Source organism: Periophthalmus magnuspinnatus, chromosome 2, assembly GCF_009829125.3.
Source record: "Periophthalmus magnuspinnatus isolate fPerMag1 chromosome 2, fPerMag1.2.pri, whole genome shotgun sequence".
Lineage (NCBI taxonomy): Eukaryota > Metazoa > Chordata > Actinopteri > Gobiiformes > Gobiidae > Periophthalmus > Periophthalmus magnuspinnatus.
Window position 1 is genome coordinate 6,144,439 of NC_047127.1, and position 24,247 is coordinate 6,168,685.

Below are 24,247 nucleotides of genomic sequence, written 5' to 3' on the forward strand. Positions count from 1 at the left end.
TACCTGAACCTAAAACGATCTGTGCGTTATGACGCGTATTGGATAGATCTATTATTAGATCATATAGTTTATCATGCTCATCCTTTGGCAGGCTGTTGGGGCTGCAGCCAAACCCAGCCTCTAGGGGCCCCAGACAAGAGTTCTCAAACATGAGGAGAGCAAAAAGTGTTCTTACAGTGTAATTTTAAATGGAAACTATATGCAAGTTTATAACGGTTGGCACATTAGCGGAAAACTAATTTTGAACGTATTCTATTGTGTCATATTCAGCAGATATGAAATGAACAGACAGACAGGATACATGCACATGCCTTTATTGAACAACACTGGAGCTGTACATCCCCCTCAGCACACAGAGCCAACACGCAGCACCAGGTCAACTCAACAGGCATCAAGACTTTTGGCACCGTCGTTCTTCAGCCGGCAAAACAATTGTAAAGTTGTTGCATAAAATGAAACAGAAAAGCAAATTTGTTCCACATTTTCAAAAATTCATACACTAAACTAAGTATAATGTTGTTACACTGTTTTCCTGTAGCGATGAAGCTCACTTAAAATCTGGCATAGCGTGTTTTGGTGAAAAAGTTATTCACATTAATCAGCACCATACAAATAGAAGGCGAGGTTAAGACATTGAAAATACGCTTTTATGTGTGTCAGTAGTTTAATACTGGGAATCAGGGCTTGACGTCAACTTTGTGATGGAAAATGTTCAGATCAAATCAACAAATAATTTCTTAATTTTCAGATTTTTCAGATGTTTTTAAAGCACGTAACTATTCTGTCGGAGGGTCTATCACGTACTCGTCTCCATAGAGATGTTACCGCTTTGTATGGAACGTTCCTTATCAATCTCCATGGAAAAAAGCGGGTGCTACAGGTCAGATCTGTGAAGAGGCACGCCCACTAACACTAACCATGAGGCTAAACCTGTAAATGAATAAAAATGAAAGATTTGTTTAATGTAATACTGTGGAAATTTCCAGGCAAAGCGCTATGATCTCTGTAAAGACTGGGAGGTGGTACGTTCTCAACCAAAAAAAGTTACACAGTGGACTTTTAAATATTTCTCTAAATGTAAATTAAATTATAAGCATGAAAATAATGAATGCCAACAGATCACATCTTGGAAAGTGCAAGTACTAGCTAAAATCTACTAGCATTTTGTGAATTAGCAACATGGAACTATAATAAGATCTGGAAGATGTCCCAAAAAACAAACAAAAAACATTTATTTCGCATTAATTTCGAAATATTTGCACAGTAATTCTGACCACTTAGCGCGATGGCGGGTGGAGTGGAGCTAGCGCAGTGGAGCTTCGCCTAGCTCAGAGCGGGGCTAGGTGAAGTCTTACAAAGCTAACTTTTAGGCGCTTTGAGGATAAAAAATCTAAAAAGTTCATGTTGTGAAAAGAGATGAATCCTTACAGAATCGATCAGTTTTATGAGTTCGATTTCATAAAAAATACACAACGCTCTACGGGACAATCCTTTCTAAGCTGGAGATGCAGAATCTACGGAGCGGCCCCTAATCGAACTCACGCCAGGACAGACTGGGAGTGTCTTATCAGGTTTTTATTATAGATCCACGGTCAGCAACAGTAAGATTTGACGTCAAGCTCTGATTTGGATCTGTACTCATAGTGGCCCTGTGAACCTGGTCTAATCCATGCAGCGCCAACTGTCCAGAGAAACAAACAAATGAGATTATATTATTATTATTATTACACTTATCACTTAAAGCACTAACACTTTTCACATCCTCGATCTTCATACAAGCAGAGAAGGACGCTCTTTCCCTGGAGGAGTCGCTCAAATCGAGTATGCACAACACGTTTTCAGGTCACAAGAAACATCCAAGAAAATCGTTTTTGTTTACATGGTTAAGCAAATAAATAAGAGGGAAGTACCGTAGCATAAACATAAGTGGAAAGCTAACAGTCAGCAGATGGACAGTGAATGCGGGGTGGGTGCGCTTGGTGGCGTTTGGCGAGCGACCCCGCGGGGATGGGCGTGGCTTACTCCAGGTCGTCCACGCCCACGTCGTCTGTGGCCAGGGTGCTGGTCATCTCCGACGTCACGCCTGGAAAACACACACACGAGGTATACTTAGAGGAGTCCTGGAATATACTCTTTTTTTTTTTTTTTTTGAGTGAATTAACATCTTTCAAAAAATATGATAACATTTGTAATTTTTTTGTTTTAAAACATGTGGGAAGAAAACAATTAAATCCTTCTCAATCTCTTCTTTGTCAAAAAGATTAGGTAAGTTTAGCTGCTTCATTTTTACCTTTTTACCAACAAAAAAAATCTAATATAAATGATACATAATAAATACATAATTACACTAAATACTGACAGGTCTGTGAGAAAAGGTACAATGAACTGTAGCAGATTTGATCCCAAAAGAACCAGCATAATTATGGGTGGGATGAGACAATTTCAAAAAGACAAGAGGAGATTTTTACATTTTTGCAGTTAAAATTTTTTTTTTTTAAAAGGTGCCTAGGAATGTGGACTGCTCTTGTACTGTCCAACTTCTCTATAACAGGTTAGTTCTATGTGTACAAAGAGGTGTACAGTCTCATGTGACACTAAAAGTCAAGTATAAATTCATTAATAGTGTTATGTAAATGCTCTTTTCCCGGACTAGCTAATCTGCAGTTAAACGGCATTTAGATCTGGGGACGGAGAGTCTGTCCATCAGATTTGTGGTCCAGACATCAGGCCTCATCACGGGGACAGGGGACGGGGCGGACCAGGAGCCTGTCCCATATCTGCACTGTCACCTGATACTGGTTCTCAATGTTCTTTCTGTTTATACTTGAGGTTTTAAAGGTGTGCGATGCAACTCCCCGCTTGTCGCCATGGAGATATTGTTTTGACACATTATGGCATTACACTTTTCTACACTCTTGCATTTATCCACTTAGAGATGTTCAAAAATACCTTGAACAATCTGTATTCTTGGTGTGAGTGGTATATTCACCAAAAACAATGTATATAAATTTCACTTTCATTTTTGCTGTTCAAAGCCAAAACGGTGTGCTTTCCCCCAATGAAACTACTGCACATCGAATCAGGTTTGTGAAGTTGTAGCGTGTCGTTTTGTATATTTATAGCTTGTGGGCTGAACATCGGACTGCTAACCATAAGAAGGGCTTGAATAGGGCCCGGGAGAGATCGCTAAATTACTCAAACATCCATAACTGACATCTAAAACGTCTTCAGGCATGTTTTTGATGAGGGAACAATGTTATTACATGGGTAAAATCTATTCTTAGGAGCTTTCTACCGCCTCTTTAATAGTTTTTACATGTTATATTTATTCATTGTGCATAACTAAACTGCGTGTTGATAAAATATGCTGTATAAATAAAGGTTGTAGTACTTGAAGTGTCGTCGTCCGGGGACTTCTTCTCCTCCACGTAACCATGACTCAGCAGTTTGGTCATGCTGACCGGAGGAGCCTTCTTCTCATAAGACCTGAGCAGGACAGAGGGGCAGTGTTAGACTTTATACTACAGCTGTTGTGCTTAAAATGACTTATTTCACAAGATTTATCAGATTTGAATAGTTTTGAGTAATGTACTAAGTAAGGCTAGATTGGCTCACTAGTTTTAAGTTTGTTTTTTTATATACTATTATAAAACAAAAATCTAAATGGCTAAAGTTACACGTAATCAGTGCCACAATACAACATTTTTACATTTTTAATAAAAGAACTGTCAGTATCATAGACTGTATAAAGGAGTGGACTAAGTGAGTGTGACGTCCCACATAGTGTTCAGCTCCAGTCAAATGAAGCTCATCGAGGCTAGAGCAGTTATAGCGGCGAATTTGGAGCAGATTTCCATATTTGGAATTCTGACAGCGAGTATCATAGCAACAAAAAAGCCAATCCGGAATGAGGCTCTTGAATGTAACGTCCCTTCCCAACCCCCACTGCTGTGGAAGTGAATTGGAGCCAGAGTCAATGGAGCCTGAAGCGCACTCATGCTCACTTCCTTTGTGGAGCGTGGCGAAGAGCGGGTTAGCCATGTCCATTTATATATACAGTCTGTGTACTTGTCTTTTCTTGCCATATGTCGACAAATATTAATAATTTTGCTGGGTGCATTTTTATATCAAGCAAAACAAACATACATATGAATCCATCTTACTATACTGGCAGAATAATGTTTTGAAGAAAAAAAATCTATTGAAAAATCACTGGAAACACATTAGGACAGACGTGCCCAAACTGTGGCCCGGGGGCCAAATGCGGCCCTCTGATCAATTTTTCTTGGCCGTCAAGCTTCCAGGTGAATTGGCCCACATTACCTTAAACAGTACTTTTTACTGTACATTTCTGAAAATCTGCTTTAAAAAGCCCATATCAAATATCCCATTGAGGCTGTAAGCGTGAATACAAGTCTAGTTCAGTCTAACTTAATAATGTAATAAACACACAGCTTTGAAGTATTCATTGTATTGGCGACCAGTCTATGGCCCTCAATCGGTTTTGCCTCAGAGTTGTCTGTGATTTTATATGTGGCCCTTAATGAGAAAGGTTTGGACACCCCTGCATTGGGACAAGATTAAGAATTTAGAATCAAGAATAAATGTAACTTAGAAGTGCAGTAACAGATCATTTTAAAAAACATGACAGCTGATTTAAAATGGTCTAAAATATTCCTTATTTCCTAAACGCATTCCTAGTTTCGGAATTATTCACCGTAATAAGTTTATAACCACTGTTGATAACTTTCAGAGGCCGGAACGGAGTTTTGCTGTCAATGCTACCAGCAAATCAGCTTTATTTCCTGGTTCAAGCATGATAAAAACCCTTTATAATTTGATGTAGACAGCACACAGCAGCCAACCCTTTTATTATACTTAACTACATGAAAAACTAAAGTAGTACTAATACTCCTACTATCCCTTCTACAACTACTACACTTGTCAAAACTACTCAAATTTGGATGAATATTCTGAATGCAAGTCATTTTATGTCATAGGCCTCACGTTCTCTTGTACTTGTGGGTTATGGACATGGCCTCCATCTGCTGGACCGCACCATCCGGAGACGCCTGGGATAGAGCAGAGAGGGGCAGATGTTAGAACGGGCGTGGGATTGTCACATACGAAAAACATGGGGATGGATACAACGCAATACGCGCCATTAACAAAAAAGATGACAAAATTAGTTTTAGTCGCGTTGGTGAAAATGAAAAAGTCCTGAAAGCTTTGAACAAATCACAGAGCATAAAGGAAACAAATGATCAAAGTGGCGGGTGACTGAAATGAGGAGGTGATGGGATTCAAAATGGCGTCGGTGGGTCCGTTCACCTTCTTGGTACCAGAAAACCTATCAGACTCCTTCTCCCAGGGCACCTCGTTATCGGTGCCGAAGGGGGCAGTGAGGGGCTGCCTTCCCTTGGGCTGGCCGTCGGGAGAGCTGCCGTTACTTCCACTGCAAGCACAAAACCACTCAGTTCAGGCAGAGGTACCACGTGTGCTGTTGTGGGGTGCTCCCGGGACATGCTTTCCTCATAGTTAAAAGAGTTAAAAAGACAAAACACACAAACATGCTCGAGTCAGACGAGAAGAGGAAGTGGATTCACCTTTTGGACTCATCGTTGCCAAAAAAGTTAGATGGGGAGTAGGCCTTCTTGGGTGCGTCGTCAACAACGTCGTGGCTCAGCAGACCTAAGAGGAGAGCAGAGTTACACAGGAAATGAGGATTAGAACTTGTGTAATCTATGTATGCACTACACATAATACTTGTTAAAAGGAGCTGTACCTGATTTTTACGGTCTTAAGAATGTGAAAAACAGAGCTAGTCCGTTTTAGTTTGCAGTGATTCAAAGTTAGTTCTCAGTTACCCTTTTGCGTTTGCGACCACAACCATAATTGGCGACATCTAGCAAGCTAACTACGTGCTTCTTGATTATCGGGCAATAGAACGCTTTATAATTAGATGCAGACAGTACGCAGCAGACTTATTTTGACCCTGAGAGCTGCTTATACAATATATCTGTACTGGGGCAATACCAATTTTGCCCAAATATATACGTGTACAGACCTTTTCACTGCAATATTGAGCACAAATGTCAAATGCTTATCACGGTTGCGTCTACCTTTATGTCCTCCCTGCTTGGCCAGTTTGACGTAGTCTGAGTCGCTCTCGAAGATGCCCACCCGTCTGCAGCTGATGCGCTCCGTCGGGGAGATGTCGGCGGAGTTCTGGGACAGGCCGGGGATCTGGGAGCTGGGGCCGGTCACTCCGATGGACCCTGCCCCGGGCTTTATGGCTACAGCGCACACACAAAATATCACGTTCATATACACCAGCTTGGGTAAAGGGAGCCAGCAACCCCCTAAGGAGCCTAAGCCAGTCATGTTAATTACTATATCGACTTGTACTCAAAACAGCCACAGTGCAATATATGATGGATGGAGCAATTAGTTTTGGGTGCCAGTATTTATCGCAGGTACCTTTTCTGTGTACTAGTCTCCTCATTTTATTATTTTTAATGATGTTATTTTTCGATTTATGATTTGAGCTGTAGAGGGTTGAATAAATAACTCATTATAGATACAAACCAACTACTAAAGTGCATTAGACATTATACTTGTTAAAAGAAGCTCTACCTGATTTTTACCATCTTAAAAATGTGAAAAACAGAGGTAGTTCATTTTAGTTTGCAGTGGTCCAAACTTTTTGCATTCTGAGCATCCTAACTATGAACCATGATGATTTTATAAGCGCGTTTCAAAAAGAGAGAGCAAGGTTCACCGTGACAGTAAAGTTAACTGCACACTTCCTGATAACCGAACGATAAAATGCTTTATAATTAGGTGCAGACGCAGTACGACTTATTTTGACCTCAAGAGCTGCTTATACAATCTATCTGTACTGGGGCAAGATGCATTTTGCTCAAATACATGGGAAAATCAGGATAAATGGATTCATTGTAAGGTAATGATAAGTCTTGACTTGCTCCTTCAGGTACAAGAGGTTAAAATGGATCTCTATACCTAAAGTGCTTCATTCTGCTATTTATTTGTTGCAACTCATGTTTATTTAATGATATTATACATTAGCATATCTAAAGTTTTTCTCTATAATATATTTGACTCCGGGATGTCTCACCTTGCATCAATTATAGCACATTAGGAATAGTTTTTTGGGATAATCCTGCTTTATGGTTTCTGGATCAGTGATGGGGACCTCAGACCAGTTCTTCTTGGCCCTTCAGCTTTCTGGTAAATCAACCCATATTAACGTAAGCAGTACTTTTTACTGCAATTCTTTTGATGATCTACCATGATAAACCCATAAAACATATTTAGTGTGTCTCATTGAGGATCTAAGCATGAATAAAGGTCTGGTAGCTCATTTTAACCTGTTTTTATGAGATTTTTTGATTGTTCACTGCATTGACCACCAGTCTATGGTCCTCAGTCGGTCCTCCACTTCATCTGTTATCAGGCCCTTGATGAATATTATGTTAATGTATGTTATGCTATATGTCTCTTCAGCAATATATCACCCTTTGAAATGTGTTATCGTGACAGGCATAAAGGAGCACAGCTATGTAAAACCAGAACATGAAAAAGACCCTTTTTTTTAAAAACATATATTTGTGCACATGAACTCACCTCCAGGTTTGACCCGTCTGTGGTTGGGGACAGCAGTGCTCATTTTCAGACACTTCTGAGGAGCAGAGAGACACGATCAACGACATCTAATTGAAATCAGTTTAAATAACCACAAAGGCTGAAATTATTCAGGTCCTCCAGTTGTTAACAGATCTCATTCATCTCTAAAGCGGTGTCTAAATTGAGACACATTACTTAAAAAAGATTAGTCTAGTCTACAAACTCCAACTGTAAACTGAAGTGAGCAAATTGTGTAAGTGCCAACATATGCAGCCTTTAACACAGCAGTGGGTATGTCTTGTGTAAGGTGTCTAGGAGTGTAAAAGCAGAGGGCAATTTAATGGTGTTAAGACTTGTCCCATGTCCCAAAACAATTACAAAACCCCTAAAATTAGTATGTCCCAGTTATTCTAATTTTGCCAACTCAAATACTTGAATCCATCTATCAATATTTGAAAATGGCTTATTTAAAGTATTTCAATCAATTTGTTAAAGTGTTAAATGTAGTGATATTGATAAAAAAAAAATTAAACATACTTTGGTCAGCAGTAGCAATACAAATCATTTTCTTAAAGTTTTCTTAGGAATTTTGTGTATTTATTTTTGCTTGTTCAAAGGCAAAGCTTAAACTCGAAAACCTTAGTCACGATGTTACCACGAGCATGGTACAAATAACCCTTCAAATTATATGAACAGTACAGGGTGCCCATCCCAGTCTCTTTACAAGTTTAAAATTGAATTACAAAGGCAACTGATAAGATATATGGCTCCTCCTCAAGAGAAGGCACAATGTGTCTGTGTAATCTCTCAGTCATCAAAGTCTGATCCATAGCAAAAGCCGAAGTTAAATCTGTCAACTGGACAAATCCTTGTAGGACTGAAGACGTTTCGCTGCTCATCCAAGCCGCTTCTTCTGTTCTGGTCAGATTGGCCTTAATGGCCCTATTCAGGTTGAATAGGGCCATTAAGGCTGAAACTGGAGACAATAGCTGTTTACAGTTTCAGTGTAGTTAGCTCCTCCCTTCAGATAGATATAAAGCAGTGTCCATCAGCCAGATTTAACTTCGGCTTTTGTAATGAGGATCATGGTTTATTGAGACAAAATAGGATACACAGACTTAACAAAACTAGAGAACAAAGTATCGAAGACAGCCACCATCACATTTGTCAGTTTGTGCATGGCACATGAAATTTATGGAGACAGGGACAGTGTTAGATAGAAAGAGAAGTGGGCCGTTAAGAACATCTGAGGAAAACATAGATCGTGCAAAAGAGGTGCATTAAATGCGATAAAAAACTATGGGAACCACTGAGTATAATATAACAAGTCTGATTAATATATCTTATCAATTGCCTATGTATGTTTTTGTAAAAAGACTTTATGGACATCCTGTACTTTTTACTTTTCAGCCCAGTTAAAAAATGTACTGCAGTAGAAAGTACAAATACCTGCTCACAATTGAAGTGAGATAAAAGAAAGAAGTATCCAAAACTGACTTAAGTAAAGTACAGACACCTAAAAATGTACTACTTGTACATTGTTACTTTCCATTATATCTAAGTGCCATTATATCTCTACAAAAAAAAATATGAAAACAGAAAAGTGATATTCCATCGAATTATGTTCACTTCCTTACACAAAATGTTTTAATATGATGCAGTGTTTCACAGCTGTGCCTTTCTAGAATCTAAATCTGGGACACATATTTTTGCCGGCCAAATTATGGTGCAGCTGAAATGATTAAAACAAAATGAGTAAACAAAACCTTAACCTACAATTATCTGTAATGTAATCCATACATGAAGCTATTTTCTTATTAGATGGTGTAGTAAACCTATTAGCAAAATCCACGTCATCTGATCATTTCTATTACCACTACTTTGTAATAGTCCATAAAATATTATAGGCCTATATAAGACATGTCATCTAAAACCCAGCCATAAATGTGGAGAGTTTAGAGGAGGCTTTCTGCTTTCCAATTTTATTTCCAATGAACAACAGTAATTATATAGGACATCATTTAAATTAGTATTGAATTTATAGACTAGATGGACATTTGAGGATTCTCTTAAACAGTCTAAAAGCTTCTGTGCACCCTCTTTCTGCATCATGTTTTATTATTTATGTCCTAAAAATCTAGTCACCCCTCCCTTTACTCATCACTTCCACTTGCTGCCACTTGGAGCATCAAAACGTCCATCCAATGTATAAGCCAATTTGCACATCCTAACCTTTACGTACAATTTATAGTCTATTTATCCACGTTAGGCGTAAAAGCACATTTCTTTCAGGACTAACATCCTTCTTAGGACTAAAGAGTTGGTTGTTTTCACGCAGCCGTTGAAATAACAAAGCCGTGCTAATTGGGATAGCCGCCTCGCTAGCTCCAAGGACCATCTTTACAAGGCGATCAGGAAGCGATAAACTGTTTGTATTCGTTTGACACGAGTTTTCGCATGTGACAAAAGCACGCACGTACTTACAGAGAGTGTTTTATCGGCTGAAAAAGGGACGGATCGTGCAGAGATGAGCGGTTTGGAGATGTCTCGGCTCTGTTCATTCAGCGGGGCGGACCACACTCACTTCCGCTGGCACCTGCTGCTCACTTCCGGTGAGGACGAAGATCGTCTACGACACACAGCGCTGCACTCTGTCTGAGACCAGTTTTTTTTTTTTTTTTCTTTGATCATTTTGGATACGTGCCATTTTCTAGATTAGTGGACAGATTGGAAGACAGATTTTAGACCCTAACATGCTAAAAATTACATGGAAAATAAAAATCAAGTTTCATATAACCAATAACCAAGGATTGATTGATTGATTTACTTATTTATTTATTTTAATTTACTTTTTTCATTTTATATCCAATAAAACATTACCAGTCTACACATTTCATTAGACAGATTTTGTAAACAGAAAACATAATCCATCATGTGTTTTATAACTATTTATTTAATTATTTAAATATTTTACATACAGTCCATATCACACAAACACCAATTTTTATTTGGAAATAACATAATGCAAATGTATTATAAATGTATTTATCATGCTTTAGTTAGTATAATACTTTTGAAATCTTACTTTTAAAATATAGATTGTATTGAATATACTGCATGCACAAAACCTCCACAAATCAAACAATACAAGGTCAAAGGTGTTAGTGGAGAATGAAGAGGTACAGAGGCGTGGTCCTCACATGTCCCGCCCACAGTCTGGGCACAGGATATCGTCTCTGCAGGTGAGGAATCCCCGCCCCACCAGGGACACGCAGCACTTTTTGCAGTTGAAGCAGTCATTGTGCCACTGACGCTGCTCAAACGAGATGTATTTACTGCCTCCCAGACCTGAGGGAGAGAGAGATCAATGTGACACTCATTATTCCAATGAGACATACAGGCTTAGTCCTGATGAGGACTCACAAGGACTGAACAAGACTAAAGGGGACTAAACAGGACTAAATAAGACACACACAGACACACAAAGCAACACACATAGAGCTCACCACTGATGGGGGTGGTGCAATAGGCACACTTCTTGGCAAACAGGTTGCAGAAGCAATCAAGACAGTAGGCGAAGTCGTCCCGGGAAGTGAAACGCTGTCCGGCCAGCTGCTGCTTACAGCCAATGCACACAAAGCACTCCTTGTGCCAGGGCTGGTCCCGGTAGTTGACCCCTCCTGTGGTGATGGGCTGTGGAGCAGAGCATGTTATATATGTGTCTTGTGTGTTGGTGCAGTGGTGGATGCTGGGACTGTACCTTCTTGCAGTGCACACACTGCAGGGCAAACTGCTTCTCGTAGCAGGGCAGGCAGTAGTTGTGAGTGTCCTTCTGGACAAAGCTCCTGGTGCCGATGGGCTGCTGACAGCGGTTACAGCTGAAGCAGTTCTCATGCCAACTGTTACCTTTGTGCTCCATCTTTTTGGAACCTGTCACAGGAGGAACTGTCAGTGCTCCAGGGCATCTGATGTATTTCAAAGTGTCTGAAAGAGGACAATGTCTTTCTAGTGGTCTTACCGGGCATGATGGTCTTGAGGCAGCTGTGGCACTTGGCAGAGTACTCATTACTGTAGCACTCGGTGCACATGAGCTGATCGTCTCTGGTGGCAAAGGGCTTCTCCACCAGAGAGCGGCTGCACTTCACACAGAGGAAGCACTCGCTGTGCCAGTGACGATCTTTGTATGACAGGTCCTACAACAGTCCCCAGGTCAGACCCAACCACAGGTACCATAGTAGAAAGGGAGGGGCGGGACTTACCTTGCTGGTGCAGCCAATCAGCTTGAGGCAGACCTCGCAGGTGTTGGAGAAGAGCGCTTCATAGCACTTGATGCAGTAGGGCTTTTCCTCCTTCAGGATGTACTTGAGCCCAAACAGGCTTTCCTCACACTCTGTGCAGTCGTAACGCTCGGCCATGGCACTGATAAACGACAGAGACAAAGAACACATCACCTATGGAAAACTGCACATATAGTCAAACATATGTCTAAATAAATACTGCATTATTCCCACGAGTCCTGCCCTGACCTGGTCCCAGACAGCTGAGAGGACAGTGGAATCACACGGCCGTAATAGAGTGCCATATGTGATCCATTATGTGCAGGAATGTGGCAAACTGTGCACAGACATGGAGCACACTGCTACGTAAATACCTCACTATAGTAATGGAAATACTGTGACTTCAAATCTAACTAAGTGAAAGAGCCACATTTCCCCAGAAGCAAAGTTCAATTAGGTTTCATGAAAGTCCTCGGCTCAACCAAAGCACAGGCTGATTGGGTTAAGGAGGAGCAGGCCAACTCTTATCATATAATTGGTTCTTTTGGATGGGCTCTATTGGCTCCCATAAGCTTGATTAGCATTCTGAATAATTAATTAACAAGAGCCATAGGAATGTTTTTTCTTAAATGCTGTTGTCATTTTAAGACAGAATCACCAAGTTATAGCTTTTAAAGTTCTTTGCCTGTATCTTCCTGGGGTTGGCTGAGGTAACAAAGGACCATAACTGCACCCAACAAAGTAACTAATGAACTACATGAACTCAGTGATTTAATAGATATTTTTTTAGTAAATGTTCTATTTTGAGTAGATTTTAAACATGTACTCGTAATGCAATGCAATGGAAATGTAATTGTATTGAACTTCATTGCATTATAAATCAGACAAGTTAGCACTGCACGTCATAGGTTAGAATATTTTCAATACTTTTTCCCTCCACTGGATTTCATGTTAATATTTCATGCTTTTAACCTCCTGTTTATCTTCTTTAGAGAATGCTACAGTGCTTGTTATTATACAACAGTTTAAAATGTATACACCTCATTATGATTATCGAATCAGGGACTATAATATATAATATAATTAATCATAGAATTTACAATGCATTTTACTGCTGCAACAAAGAACTGCAATTTCAGCCCTGCAGAGATAACAATGTGATTCTGTAAAGGTAGGATTAGAAGTATAATACGTGCAAGATACTTCTGCAATTTGTAAAAATAAATAAATTAATTAATTAAAAATGTTATACAATTTTTTTTATTTTTTTTTGGTTAATGCCACTCAACTTCATTCATTTCACTGTTTAATTTAATTTGACAGATACTTTTGTTAATAAAATTTCTAAACAATCTTCAAATCATGATGATGCAGCGAACCACACCTGGCATTCAAGTTATTAAAAAAACACTGAAATAAAGGCAATACAAAAAGAAAAAAAGTTAAAGTTATTTCAGTTCTTTTAAAAATAATGTCTAAGAAACAAGTAGTGACAAGCAAAACCACCAAAGAACAGCGTTTGTCCATAAAGTGACTTACCTTCTCTCCGTCTGTCCGTCTGTCTGTCTCTCTCGTCCAGTGCTCCTCCGCTCTGACCGTCCGCGTTTTAAAAGTGAGCAGGTCCGGCGGGTGAGGGGGGCGAGGGGGCGGATATATTCAGACTGCTATATATTCACAGGTCGACACTGGATGACCCCCAAGTGCAGCGTTCAGACAGGAACCATATAGACACTTTCTAACTAATACATTTAAAAGAGCTGAATGTAAGACTTTTTATAAACATGCGATTAAATTTTATTTATATAGTATTTAAAGTGCTTCACACAAAAGTCAACAAAACAGACAAAATATGACACATGACGCAAAGAACAATAAACATGACCTATCTATGTCCCCAGACACAATATAAATATGTTTTCAAATTAAATATAGCTTTTACTGATAATAATTACATTGCTGATTTATTCTTAATTACAAAAACACTGAACCCGATGTTTGTTTATTTATTTATTTAAAATGTATTGTTTCGGTTGTCAAGACAATTATCCAGTCGGAAAGCAGAATGAGCCTCAGACTAATCCCTCTTCAATGCCGAAATCCTAAAACCTTAAACCTAAAATGTGTCTCTCTGATCTAAATGGTCACTAACTAAAACCCCGCACTTGCAGCCAATCCTGAATCAGTGCTATCAGCTCAGTGACTGGATTCTGGAGGTTTTGAGTTTTCACATGAAGCATGACCTTTCCCAATACTGAGAAAAACTTGTATGTGTCCTCTGTGTGCAGGTTAAGGCCCAGGCAAGTTGAGTTCAGAGCACAGGCTGCATACAGTTCCTTTAAGTGTACAGGGTCATGATACCCAGAATTGTAACTGTGATAATTAAAGTCACAGTGAGAAAATCAGGAATGAATTTTGAGCAGCAAAAACAACAACAGTATGTTTTCATCAAGCCCCCCAGCTGAGTATTCCTGACCAGCATCCCACCTCAAGATCACCTGTCCCTGGCAGATTCCCCAAGCAGCATTGATTGACAGTGGTGGAAGGAAAGAAGTACAAGTAGCTAAAGTTTTGCAAAGTACAGTACTTTATACTGAAACTTAAGGTATCTACACTTTATTTAAGTACCTTTTACAGCGGATACTTTTTACTTCACTACATTTGAGAGGAAGTATCTGTACTTTTTACTCTACTCAATTTTTGAACTGAACTGAAAAGTAAAAAGCACTTTTCATATGATTTGAGGTTGTTCGTGGTAACATCCTGACTAAAGTTTTCAAGTTCAAGCTTTGGCTTTGAGCAAAACAAAACAAAATACTCAAAATTCAGGAAAAAAAAAAAAATTGATTTAGGACTGTTGACCAAAATATGCATTTTTTTTAAATCAATATCACAACTTTTAACACTTAGACATTTCCAAATAAAACATCTCCATGGAAAATAGAAGGGTTTGGACCTTCATCTAAATGACAGGGGCAAACTACTGCCCGGGGGCCACAGATAGCCCTTTGGGCTTATTAATCCGGTCCATCGAATGTGACCAAATTATATTAAAATAAGTAAGGGTAAACCTTGTTCAATTTACCTTTTCAACAAATCATTGATCTTTTGGTACTTGACGAAACTGAATGTGAGTTTTTTTTGCTGTGTTTATGTAAGTGAAATTTAATAAATGAATTGTTAATTTAATTAATGCATTTGGGAAACAATTTGTACAATGAGCATTGCATATTCATGCTTTGTTACATGTTACAGGCAAAATATCTACTGCAATATATTATATATATATATATATATATATATATATATATATATATATATATATATATATATATATATATATATATATATATATATATATATATATATATATATATATATATATATATATATATATATATATATATATATATATATATATATTACCACTTGCTTGAGATTGCTTTGCCTGGAATATCCCACAATATGGTCTTGAAACTGCGGGACATTCAATGAAGAAAAAGTTACATATTACACCTTTAAATGCAAAGCGGAAAATTAGAGCCTTACTCATGTTTTCCATGTTATCCCAGTGAAATACTTCTGAAGAATTCAGTGAAAGCAGAAATTACATTATTTTAGTCAGTGGTTTCTAATACTATTCACAGCCTTGTATAGTGATGATGTAATTTGGGGATGACTCCCAGTTCATAGAAAACCAGTAGGTCTAAAAACTAACACACTTAAAATTCTGAGAACGAATTAATTACAAAACAAAATTTTGAGCAAATCTAAAAAAGGCAACTATGAAACATGCAACATGAAATACATAAAAGAACCAATCAAAAGATTTCAAACATGACATCATGTACTGAACTTATTCCACTCTGTCCACTTTTGGTAAATGGTCACATTTTTATACAGCGCTTTTCCCCCATCAAGGCACTCAAGCGTTTTACATCAAGAAGCTACTCACCCATCACACACCACAAACACTGGGGGCGAGTTAAATGTCTTGCCCAAGGACACAACAACAACATTCATCTTTGGGAGCTGGAGTTGCGTAAGTGTAAGTGGATCTGACCACTCAATGATGTTTTGGTCAAGAGCGGGATTCAAACATCCAACCTTCAGATCAGTGAAGAAATGCTGCACCAACTGAGCTACTGAGGTAGATTGATTTGTGTAAAACGTTCAATGTTCATGTGACCAACAAGTCAACACTGCACCGATTCTCTGGAGGCTTTAAAACGGCTCTGCATGCTCTAGAGAAACTATTTACTGTCAAGACTGGCGGCCCCATGCAAAATAATACAACTGAATGACAATAGCGGCGCCAACAACAACTTCCAGAATAAGGTGAATAACTGCTGAACTACCTCAGGGTAATGGACAGGTATACCCTCTAAGCCCTTCTTTATTTGTGAGCCACCTAAGGTTATAGTGTTTAATCAAGTTATAATTTACAAACAACCAGCATGCATCAACACAACACTGTTCTGTCGGCACGGCCATTTTGGATCAGGTAATGTTCGGTTCAGAGTGGTTGGACCTGTGTTACTGTAGCTTATTGTATAACTGCTAATGTTAGCTTCTCTAATGGTAACAAACAGGTATACCCTATAGGCCCTCCTTGTTTTGTGAGTAGGGCCGCTTCAGGTCACAATGTTTAATCAAGTTACTGCATGTACTGTCCATAGCTGCTTCTTCGGAACTAAACAAGTTGGTTCACATTTAACCCTCTGGATCACTTAAACCAGCACACAGCTCTGCTCTGTTGGCCCGGCCATCTGGGGTCGGCTTATATCCGGATGACCAGCTGCTCTGAGAAACGGTGGACAGCGAGTTACTGTATGTATAGCTAACACGGGGGTCGTCACGCTACCATGGTGACTTGGGTAAACTGCTGTTAACTCATTACAGTAGCACATGTCAGGACGAAGGGGCAGTTTAGGCTAAGCGCGCTGGACTGAAGCTGATTGAATTTAGGATGGATGAGTGGGAAAATGGCGAGAATGGCATGACACTGGTTTTGTGTCAACATTGTTACGCTTCATTACTGTTCTGAGAGATTTACAGAAATAAGTGTAAGATATTATTTATTTGGAGCTTCATCGTACACAGTTAAATCCAGAGCTCTTTGATTTAAAATGTCATAAACTTAACCCATCTATGACCCCAGATATGATGTTCATGTTCAAGTCAAATAACCTGTACTGATTGTAATTCTGATTTATTCTTAATAACAAAAACATTGGGCCTGATGGACAAGACGGTTATCCAATCAGAAAGCAGAATGAGCCTCATGTGAGTTATTTGCATTGCCAGTTCCAATGCTAAACCTAAAAGAACTCTCTCTCTCTCTGATCTGAATGGTCACTCCCTAAACCCCAGCACCTGCAGCCAGTCATAAATCAGTGCTAGAGCAACGTCTGCAGCTCAGTGAATGGATTCTGGAGGTTCTGAGCTTCCACATAAGGCTTGTCCATATACTGAGACAGAAAAAAGCTCATCTGCAGTTTAAGACACTGGTTAAGATTGTAGTCTTTTTTAAAACAGGAAGAGCAGGTTACACAGCTCCTTTAAATATATGATGTTTCATGTCACCCTTCTGGATTATAGCATAAAATGTTTTGTATTTTCTATCCCAGATTAGAGGTGTAGTATTATGCTAGCACAAAAATACAAACACACATTTCTCCTCCATCACATCCTCAGAACATCTTTGTCCTGGGCCTGGCTCTTTCAGTGAGGTAGCTCATCTCTCCAAGGGTTTTAAAAAGGCGATTCACCATAATGACTTTATCCCATCAGCTTAAATGGGTTGATTGAATAACTGGGTTCTTGATCATTCTCCACCATAACAAGTGTATTTCCTTCTACTGGAAAATCACCCCACATTCATTCCATGTTATTTATAGGCGACACAGCCCCACATTTAGAACATTTATATTAATGGTTTGGTTATGAGAATCTTCAAATTTTTCAAAGACGAACAAAATCATGTAGCTGTGATCATAATGTCATCAGAGGGAGCAGATTTTATAGGCTAATGTGAGGTCCCTGCATGAGTCTCATCTCCGTCAGAAGCTGCTGATGGACGTGTCTCCAGTGAAATGTCCTGTTTCTGTCCTTTTATGTGAGTCATTAAAAGATCATGTCTGCGCTGGTCCCTTGGCGGGGCCAGAGCATAAACACATTCATTAGACCTTTATATTTTCTGATGCTTTATTTTGAGGCTTTTTGTAAATCATTGCTATTAGGCCCATTAAATGTGCTTGCTGCTGGCACACAAACACAGAGTGTAAATGTATTTAGTGTAATCTAATCCTGAGGAGCAGAGCATCTCCACTGTCCTATGACAGACTCACGAAAATGTGTTTGTTTCTAAACACAAGACTGAAAAAGACAGGTTTCACAGATGGGAATGTAAGGTCAGCCCGATGGACTGAGTTCAGTGAGCTGTCCACGGGCCCCTAACGTGCTGCCCCCTACAGTCACGCTCTTGTAATGGCCTGTTAGATTTTTCATCTCAGGTCTGTGTGCCGTGTGATTTATTTTGAAAGAGACTGCAGGAAGTAAGATCTACACGGAAGAACATGTAAACAAACCGTGAAAATGACAGACAGATCAGTGAGAGCCGATGAGCCCTAAAACTCCTCGATGGAGCCGGACTCTCACCCGGACTGGATGTCCCGTCTGCCCGGGCCGCTGCTCCAGGCCCCGCTGTGGGACCTGGCCATCCCGGGTAAGAACAGCACCGACCCGAACCACAGATCGACCTCATGAACCCGGAATATGAGCCACCAGTGCGCGGAAAGTACCAAACACTTCAGACATTGTTGCGCATCTGTACTTGACCTGTGCGTAAAGACCTGTTTGCTGGAAAATAGGGAAAATAAACTGTCCTACATGATGAAAAAGTGCAAAGAAAATGTTAGAATCAGGCTATAAACATTTAAATAGTAACCCACAGTAGGTGAGTTCTCTTTTCTGTGGTCTATTGCTTAACCAAAGTGAAAAAGATTACACAAAAACAGATCTGACCTACAAATAAGGCTGTCAGACTAGTAGGCCGCATAATAGTTTGCTACATAATAGAGCCTAGTGATGCACAGGCCTATTTATAGACAGCCTGATAAACTTATTGGCCTATACTGTGCATGCTTACAACTTAACCAATTCAAACTTGCAGTAGAGTAGAAAGTACACAGCCCTGCTCTATATGTAGAAGTACAGGTTAACCTTTTATTCAAGAAGATCAAACCCAGATGTGTGTTTATAGGAACAGGAAAAAATAAAAAAAATAAAATAAAGAATGGCCTATATATTCAATAAGTTATGACATGTTATGACCATTTTACAAAGGATAAAACAGGAAGTAAGTAAATACATAGTCATATTAAAGTAAGGAGATTGGTTAAAAAAGGGTTCTTTACTAATTTACATTTCTGAGAAGCTGTAGTTCCAAAAAGCAGGGCTACAATGAGAACAAACAGATGAATTAAAATAAATAACAAATTGTGAGCCAAAAATTTTGAACTGAAAGGGACGATTTGTTTATTAGGCTGATAAATTGTGTCAGAATCTCGTGGACCTAATCTCGCATGTTGTGGAAACCTTGTGTCCCATTCCTAATTAATTGAAGTAACAAAGTACTTTTAATTACTCATATTCCACCACTGAATATTGCCATAACTCAGAATGAATAATAATAATAATTCATTCCATAGAATCTTAGAGTGCTACAATAAAACATGAACTTTAAACCAATACTAAATTGCTAAATGCTAAAAACATCAACAATAAGTTTTTCTAAATAAAAAGGTCTTTAGATTAGCTTAAAAAAAAAAAAGTCCCAGCTCTGTGTGGCTCTTAGCTGGACAGGGAGGCAATTCCAGAGTTGTGGTGCAGCTGAACAGAAAGCTTGGTTCCCCATTGTACGGAGCCTAGTGGAGGGGACCTGAAGGAGCCACCTGAAGATCTGAGGGTGCAGTTTGAAGATTGCAAAGTGATCAGGTCTTGCAGATACAGTGGAGTCTGACCAGTGATGCATTTATGGGTCAGCAGAAGGACAAGTTTAGATCCTTTTGGCCCCTCCCTCTTCACAGGTAGCCATGACAGCATGTCCTTCTGCCTGGACATGAGCTCTCCGGTGCTGAAGTCTGAGCCCACTTTGCTCCGCCTCCTGGACTGTCTCTTCCCTTGCTGCACACGGCCCTGCATCCAGCGCTGGTCTACCACACAGGTACAAACAAATCACAACTATCTATTGAATGGATAAATGTAGGGAGAAACAGTGGAGGTGGATGAGAGGCTGAATAGGCTGATGGTTCTACTGCTGCGGTGGAGCTAGGGCAGAGGAGGCTTGAGGAAAAATCAGGACATATGTTGGGAGTTGCTCTAGAGGACAAATTATCATATATATATATATATTGTATAAGCAACTCTTGAGGCCAAAATAAGCCCGCTGTTTAAAGTCTGCATCTAATTATAAAGTGTTTCATTGCCCAATTATCAGTAAGTACGTATTAACATGCTAGTTGTTGTTAGCTTTACCATTGCGACAAAACTCCACTCTGGTCTCTGAGAGTTGTAAAAAAATGCTTATAAACTGCTGAATAATTAAGATGTTCTGAAGTAGCTCTGTCTTTCACGTTTTTTCATACTTACATTTTCTCTAGAGATATATCCATATATTTAATTTAAAAAGCACAAACTTCTCCATTCAACCATAACCAATGTTCACTCCATCTTTGGTCTACCTGTCAGTGGGCTGATATGCTCCTCCTTGTGTCTGCAGCGGTCCGTCCTCTGCGTCCAATGTGAAATGGGAATTCGCTTCTTGGACCTGAGGATCGCCAAGAAACCAGCAGGGGGCGCTACGTTGTTTTTTGCCCATGGAGTTTACACACTGATATCTGTGAAGGTACAACATGGAAGGAAATGTGTTATGTGTATTTTTTATGGAATGTGTGATCGATCGATTAATGTGGTCCCATATGGAATTTTTCAAAGTTCCATCCAATTTCTTCCGCTTACCAGGGGCCAGGTCACGGGGACAGCGGTCTAAGCAGAGATTCCCAGACTTCCCTCTCACCCCAGACACTTCCTCTAGCTCCTTTTTACCAAATAATCAATATCAAATACTTGTCTTTTTGTTGTGACAGATAACCAATAATTGCCAATGCCATTATATATTTTTAAAATAAATAACAAGGCTCAACAATTGTAGTAAAATAATAAAAAGTTCACAAATTCCTTAGAAACTGAGTAAATAGAAGAGCTTTTTGTTTTTGGTTGTTGTTTTTTTTGTCATTTGAAGTCACTCGTCTGTTTAGAAAGACAAACCTGGCGCCCTCATGACAAAAAATGGGAATTACACACGGGTTGGTGCAGAGTGTTCACACGGGTTGGTGCAGAGTGTACAGTGATGGGTTTTAAATTAATCATACCAAAAGTAATGTATAAAAGATTCCACATATATATAGATATCAGCACCAAGATATTTAGGATTAAACTAACATACATAGATCCCGTTTATTTACATTTCTACAACTGCAGAACTGACTGGCCCAAACCTTCATAGTAGCATTTCACTCTAGCAAGTAGCAGATTTTCATTTATTGTTGAAGAATTACCACATAATGTGACATTTTTAATCCCTACAGTACAGAGAAGTATGCAGAGATATGGATTAAGTGAAAACAGAGATTTTCTGAGGATACAGGATTATTCAAACATGCATGAATTCTGAGTAAACTAATGGTTGGAGCTTATAAAAGTAAATTTGACCTACTATGTCCCCTTTAATGATGGTCTAACTTGATTGTGTTGTGTTGTTGACTTGCCACAGGAGGCGCTAGAGGAGCTGTGCATCTGGCTGGAGGCTCACCCCAGAGAAGTAGTCATCCTCAGCTGCTCTCACTTTGAGCGCATGACAGATGACGACCACCGGGATCTGGTGCACTTCATCCTTACACTGTTCGGATCCAAACTCTGCCCCCCACAGGTGACCGAATGGAACTGCAACAGTCACTGGATCATTAGCATATTTGTTATTGTTAACCTTAGACAATATATTAAAAATGTTTTGTTAAAATTTTAGCTTTCAAAATTCCTTATTGTTGGAGGAAACATGTTATAGAGTATATTGTAGATTATAGTAATAAATCAATAACAAAAAAAAAAATATTGGTAACACTTTAAAATAACTAATCTAATTAACCTTTATAAAGAATGAAGAAAGACTCGATTTATAATGAACATATGAATATATTTTTTTGCTTTCTATCATGTTATAATGTTGTTCCATCATCAAAAACATGCCTGAAGAAGTTTTATATGTCATCCATGCATGTTTGAGTAATCTAGTGATCTCTCCCGGACCTTATTTGAACCCTCCCTGTCCAAAGCTCAGCCCACAAGCCTATGTCACCCATGCTCCCAAATATGTTGTTTTTTGGCGAATATAGCATTATCAAAACAATAAAAGGTGATCTAAATATGTTATGTGTTAGAAATTAATACACCATAGAAGTAAAATGCCCCCTCTTGTGGCAGGGTAGTTAGCAGCTTTCATCACATGAAGCTTCTAGTGTAAGGTTTGCATGTTCTTCCTGTGTCAGTCTATGTTTCCCCAGGGTAATTTAGTTTCCCCATCATCTTAAAACATGCACAACAGGATAGCCCTCCAGCTAGGTACTCTTCCCAACCAAGATCCTGGCTCACAATCTACAAAAAATTGGGTGAAATGTAGAAGACAAATGAAGTCTACTTAATCTCATGAAGGACAGCTGACAGTTCCTTGTATCTCATCGTAGGAGCATCCCTCTCTGAGCTCGTGCTGGCTCCAGGGGCAGCAGCTCATTGTGTCTTATGAGGAGGACCAGATAGTGAAGGAGCATCCCCAGCTGTGGACCTCAATCCCATACTGGTACTGTACAAGCATTATTAATATTTGCATTTAAAGGTACAATATGTAAATTTTCATGGAAAGGGTCTGCTACGTGTTGTTACCATGGAAATGTTATTGCTTTTGATCAAAAATACACTGAAAAACATGCATTCTTACGGTGCGCTGGGTTGTCTCTCTACAGATTTGACCAGTAACTTGCGTTGTATAGATATAGCTGGATAGGTTTAATGCCATACTGGGACATTCTAGGCAAAGTAATAACATCCATGGAGACAAGAAATGTTGCATAGTGCCTGTTTAAATAACTGTATTGAACATGATCCCTTCCAGTGCCATGACAATTTTAAAAGTGCAGTTATGGAACATTTGTCTTTTCGTTTGATAAGTTGATCTAAAGTCAGGACAGGCTTGTCTAATAGAAAAGACAACATTTGACGATTCCCTGCACCTTCCCACAAAATCACTATAAATATGATTATTATGAGTATTACTATTAGCACGTTATGGTCATGTGATCTTTGTCCAGGTACGCCAACAGTCCAAACACCAAGGAGGTCATCCGATATCTGGACAATCAGCTGAGCGGTGGGAGACCAGGTAAGTCACTATTGCGTTTTCAACAGTCACTCAGGCACACACCACATACATGAAGTGTCTTGCCAAAGGACATAATGATAGTATGCACTACTAGAACAGCAGAGTTCATAAATAAACTTTGTAAAAAAATATGACAAAATGTATTTATTTGGGACATAAAAGTATTTGTTGCATGATTAACATACAGCCAATATAATGATACCAATAATACTCGTCAAGTCCATCTCTTCAAAACACCCTGTTCCACCTGCTGAAGTCATGAGGTGGTAGTCTCCTCCACATATCGCTCCTCAGTGTTTTTAAAGTTCAGACACCTTCACCGTAGCTGTTCTGATTCTCTGGTCTTGTGTGTTTCAGAGAAGTTCTTTGTGAGTGGACTAAACCTGACTGAGGACTTGGCCTACGTCTTCCTCCACCCTTCGCTTAACCTACAGAAACTCACCCTGAGAGGACTGCCCCTGCTGCTGCGCTGGACCAATCAGCAGCGGCCAGGAGCTCAAAGGGACGGAGTTAACATCTTGTGCTCTGACTTCATTGGCTTCAGTCAATTCTGCTCCATTGTAATTGGACTAAATTATAAACTGCTGGATTCCACTTTAAATTGTCCTGGGAAGCTGGACCGATCTACCACGGACTAATTTGGAATTCAGGTTGATATTAGTGAAAATGTATTTTTGTATTGTAAATATGTATAAATATTTTTCATGTATGTACAGAAACCTTTGAAATTCAAAAATATTATGTTTTTTTTTTATAATGAATTTTAAGCCTTGCATTTATATATATTTTGCTATTGTTTTTCCTGTTCTAAACTTAAGAACATCACACTTAA

General features: G+C 39.2%; 3 protein-coding genes across 7 annotated transcripts; 1 reads left to right on the forward strand and 2 right to left on the reverse strand.

Annotated features, from left to right (window-relative positions):
• Window positions 1–299: 299 nt before the first annotated feature.
• On the reverse strand, window positions 300–10,277 carry c2h7orf57 (chromosome 2 C7orf57 homolog). 5 transcript variants are annotated; one of them, XM_033981739.2, is made up of 8 exons: window positions 10,132–10,277; window positions 7,648–7,702; window positions 6,123–6,296; window positions 5,607–5,691; window positions 5,332–5,455; window positions 5,008–5,072; window positions 3,392–3,486; window positions 300–2,083 (listed from the first exon to the last, which is right to left on the reverse strand). In XM_033981739.2, exons 2-8 carry the CDS (start codon window positions 7,688–7,690, stop codon window positions 2,019–2,021), a joined length of 651 nt encoding a protein of 216 aa, XP_033837630.1. In that variant the 5' UTR covers window positions 7,691–7,702; window positions 10,132–10,277; the 3' UTR covers window positions 300–2,018. The 5 variants fall into 5 exon arrangements, with proteins under 5 accessions (XP_033837630.1, XP_033837638.1, XP_055082763.1 ...); XM_033981747.2 differs by having other exon boundaries at window positions 5,020–5,072; window positions 10,132–10,267; XM_055226788.1 differs by having other exon boundaries at window positions 5,020–5,072; window positions 5,377–5,455; window positions 10,132–10,249.
• A 348-nt stretch (window positions 10,278–10,625) lies between these two features.
• Window positions 10,626–13,491, reverse strand: LOC117382314 (four and a half LIM domains protein 2-like). The gene is made up of 6 exons (XM_033979452.2): window positions 13,464–13,491; window positions 11,907–12,066; window positions 11,666–11,840; window positions 11,408–11,577; window positions 11,154–11,340; window positions 10,626–10,995 (listed from the first exon to the last, which is right to left on the reverse strand). Exons 2-6 carry the CDS (start codon window positions 12,060–12,062, stop codon window positions 10,844–10,846), a joined length of 840 nt encoding a protein of 279 aa, XP_033835343.1. The 5' UTR covers window positions 12,063–12,066; window positions 13,464–13,491; the 3' UTR covers window positions 10,626–10,843.
• A 5,006-nt stretch (window positions 13,492–18,497) lies between these two features.
• LOC117382442 (PI-PLC X domain-containing protein 1-like) lies at window positions 18,498–24,244 on the forward strand. The gene is made up of 7 exons (XM_033979627.2): window positions 18,498–18,648; window positions 20,012–20,148; window positions 20,704–20,829; window positions 21,757–21,912; window positions 22,724–22,836; window positions 23,345–23,415; window positions 23,773–24,244. The coding sequence occupies exons 1-7, from the start codon at window positions 18,564–18,566 to the stop codon at window positions 24,051–24,053; spliced, it is 969 nt and encodes a 322-aa protein (XP_033835518.1). The 5' UTR covers window positions 18,498–18,563; the 3' UTR covers window positions 24,054–24,244.
• The last annotated feature ends 3 nt before the right edge of the window (window positions 24,245–24,247 follow it).

Excerpts from the sequence above, each read along its gene's own strand:
- c2h7orf57 (XM_033981739.2), bottom strand. The coding sequence starts at position 7,690 with ATGAGCACTGCTGTCCCCAACCACAGACGGGTCAAACCTGGAG. Across the intron at positions 5,692-6,122 it reads CAAGCAGGGAGGACATAAAG|GTCTGCTGAGCCACGACGTT; the intron begins GTAGACGCAACC and ends CTCTCCTCTTAG. Across the intron at positions 2,084-3,391 it reads CCCGGACGACGACACTTCAA|GCGTGACGTCGGAGATGACC; the intron begins GTACTACAACCT and ends TGTGTTTTCCAG.
- LOC117382314 (XM_033979452.2), bottom strand. The coding sequence starts at position 12,062 with ATGGCCGAGCGTTACGACTGCACAGAGTGTGAGGAAAGCCTGTTTGGG. Across the intron at positions 11,578-11,665 it reads CCTCAAGACCATCATGCCCG|GTTCCAAAAAGATGGAGCAC; the intron begins GTAAGACCACTA and ends CTCCTGTGACAG. Across the intron at positions 10,996-11,153 it reads TTGCACCACCCCCATCAGTG|GTCTGGGAGGCAGTAAATAC; the intron begins GTGAGCTCTATG and ends TCTCTCCCTCAG.
- LOC117382442 (XM_033979627.2), top strand. The coding sequence starts at position 18,564 with ATGGAGCCGGACTCTCACCCGGACTGGATGTCCCGTCTGCCCGGGCCG. Across the intron at positions 20,149-20,703 it reads AGCGCTGGTCTACCACACAG|CGGTCCGTCCTCTGCGTCCA; the intron begins GTACAAACAAAT and ends TTGTGTCTGCAG. Across the intron at positions 22,837-23,344 it reads TGGACCTCAATCCCATACTG|GTACGCCAACAGTCCAAACA; the intron begins GTACTGTACAAG and ends ATCTTTGTCCAG.